Source organism: Trachymyrmex septentrionalis, unplaced genomic scaffold (assembly GCF_001594115.1).
Source record: "Trachymyrmex septentrionalis isolate Tsep2-gDNA-1 unplaced genomic scaffold, Tsep1.0 scaffold175, whole genome shotgun sequence".
NCBI classification, from domain to species: domain Eukaryota; kingdom Metazoa; phylum Arthropoda; class Insecta; order Hymenoptera; family Formicidae; genus Trachymyrmex; species Trachymyrmex septentrionalis.
This window is the reverse complement of record NW_017304917.1, coordinates 198,212-200,595: the sequence shown is the minus strand read 5'-3', so window position 1 is coordinate 200,595 and position 2,384 is coordinate 198,212. Positions and strand designations below refer to the sequence as shown.

The following is a 2,384-nucleotide window of genomic DNA, read 5'->3' as shown; positions in this document are numbered from 1 at the left end:
TATGACAATTACAAACACTAAGATTTTATATATAATAAATCATTTATAATAATACATATATTATAAATTTGTATATATAATTTAACTAGATATTGCAGTAGATAATTTTGTTATGAAGAAACAAATGTTTGATTTTTAGCGGAAGTTGTATCGGAAGATGTAATATTGAAGTGGTATAAAGAAGGACATTCCGTGAAGGGAAAAATGCTCTTTCTAGACCAAATGAAAAAATTTGTGGAATGGCTACAGAATGCTGAAGAGGAATCTGAATCAGGAGAAGAAGAGGATTAGATCTTCAAGTAGCTTTTTACAAAAGTTTATACAAAATCCACGAGGAATTTATTGTACCTTATAATTATAATTTATAGAATTATAACAGTAAAATAAATTGAGCTCTCGAGATAAACAAGGACAAAAAAATATATATATGACTAACCGACAATTGAGAGCAATAATCAATGCAATTGTTCGTGCATAATAATTAATGAGTGTATTGTTCTACACGTTACATATAGACATCGTATATACATGGGACATCGCTGATGATAGCTCGGACGAAATGTCCGATTCTTCTCATTTATATGTTATTATTGCTCTCAATTGCCCATTAGTCATTATATATTTTATAGCCATGATTTTTTATGACTATTTTACAGCATTTTTTTTCTCTACAGGAAAACGCATCGTTGCTAGTGACAAGAAACGATAATCCTAAAATTTCAAGATAGATCAAGAACAATATCAATCGCAAAAGGCATACGGATTCTTGAAAAACAAAATATAAATAAGATATAAATAAAAGTCAATGTTAGGACCTCCATAATGAATTAAGTATTTAAAATAGAAAATTTTTAAATTATCAATAAGGACTAAACACTAATATCCAATGTGGAGGAACTGTAAATTTGCAACATCTTTGAATTGTATTACTTTAAGAAAAAATATTTTGTGTTACATTTTTATAACTCCGTTACAAAATATATACAGAATAACAAAGAAATTATAACAAAAAAAATCTTTATTTCTGTGTACGTACAATTTTCGGATCCCTGTCTTTCTTTGTATAATAATATTGTATTAGTTTATAGAAAATATACTGGACAGGTGGTGTTTAATATTTTGAGTTTTGGTAACAATTCCTTATAATACTTTCTTACGATAGAATGAACAAATGTCAGGAAAAAAATTGCATGGTAACATTCTAATATTATTGAAAGATAATGCTTTTTACTTGATTTAGAAAAGAAATGTGTTCAACCTACGATCACAGTATTCATTCATAGGCAATAGTTGCAATATTTATACTTTATCCAGCTTTTTCTTTTACATTTAATTTTTGTTTATATTTGTAAATTCTCATATCTGCGATTGGTTGCTTTTTAATGAGTGTTTTACCCTTCATCAGAGGCACCAACTCATTTGGCACAGTGATACGATGATGTCTTGTTTGATATGTTTCGCACAATGCGATTAACATGCGAGGTATCGCGCACGCAGTTCCATTTAGTGTATGCACGTGAGCTGTATTTCCATCTTTCGTTCTATATTTAATATTGAGGCGCCTTGACTGATAATCCGTGCAATTACTACAACTGGATAATTCACCATACAATTTTCTTGCAGGCATCCAACCTTCCATATCACATTTCCTAAAACAAAAAGAATTACATTTATGAAAAATATAAATATACTGAGTGTCACGTTTTAAATAACTGCCTCAAATATCTCTTGAATTCATTTGAGAGAAAAATGTTTCAGACAAACATTTTCAAGGGAGATATAATATGGTACTATTGATTTGATCTTGAGTTGTCAAAATAAAGACAAAGAAGCTGAATTATTTAAATAGAACCTCCCATTTTTCATTACATATTTTGTAGCTTATATCTCGAGAGCTTTTCGAAGCTTTATAATAAAATATCTTTTCATTAATTATTTTTCGCGTGCGTGTGTGGATGGATAGGTTTCGTGCGTGCGTGTCACATTACACATGCACACACGCATGTACATTATACACACGCGCGCGCATATATACATCATATATAAATGAAAAATTAGTGGTTCTATTAAAAAAAATTTAAAGTGACCTTGTCCTGATTGAAGGACTCTTCCTACACAAAATAAATAACAATAAATAAAGGACAAAGTAAGAGTCAAACATATTTTTTAAAATTGTCACACAATTAAAAAAAATAAATTATAAATAGAGAAAAGTAAAATTGAAAAAATATAATAAAATAAAAACTTAGTTTAAATACAAATAAATTATAAATAAATTACAAGTTTTGGCTGCCGGATTAAGTCCTCTTCAGACATTAAATTATTATAAAAATCGCTGTACAAAATTAATTATCGGAAATGTTCGCATATTCAATATAATCACA

At 28.4% G+C, this 2,384-nt stretch overlaps 2 protein-coding genes across 2 annotated transcripts in view; one reads left to right on the top strand and one right to left on the bottom strand.

Annotated features, from left to right (window-relative positions):
* Positions 1 to 763, top strand: part of LOC108746517 (protein krasavietz) — a 3,532-nt gene extending 2,769 nt beyond the window's left edge. Inside the window, 2 exon segments of the mRNA XM_018483339.1 lie at positions 92 to 299; positions 675 to 763. Coding sequence (XP_018338841.1) covers positions 92 to 291 — 200 coding nt within the window. The 3' untranslated portion in view covers positions 292 to 299; positions 675 to 763.
* A 468-nt stretch (positions 764 to 1,231) lies between these two features.
* Positions 1,232 to 2,384, bottom strand: part of LOC108746516 (serine--tRNA ligase, mitochondrial) — a 4,104-nt gene continuing 2,951 nt past the window's right edge. Inside the window, exon 4 of the mRNA XM_018483338.1 lies at positions 1,232 to 1,649. Within this exon, the coding sequence (XP_018338840.1) occupies positions 1,307 to 1,649 (343 nt within the window). The 3' untranslated portion in view covers positions 1,232 to 1,306. The remainder of the gene's footprint in view (positions 1,650 to 2,384) is intronic.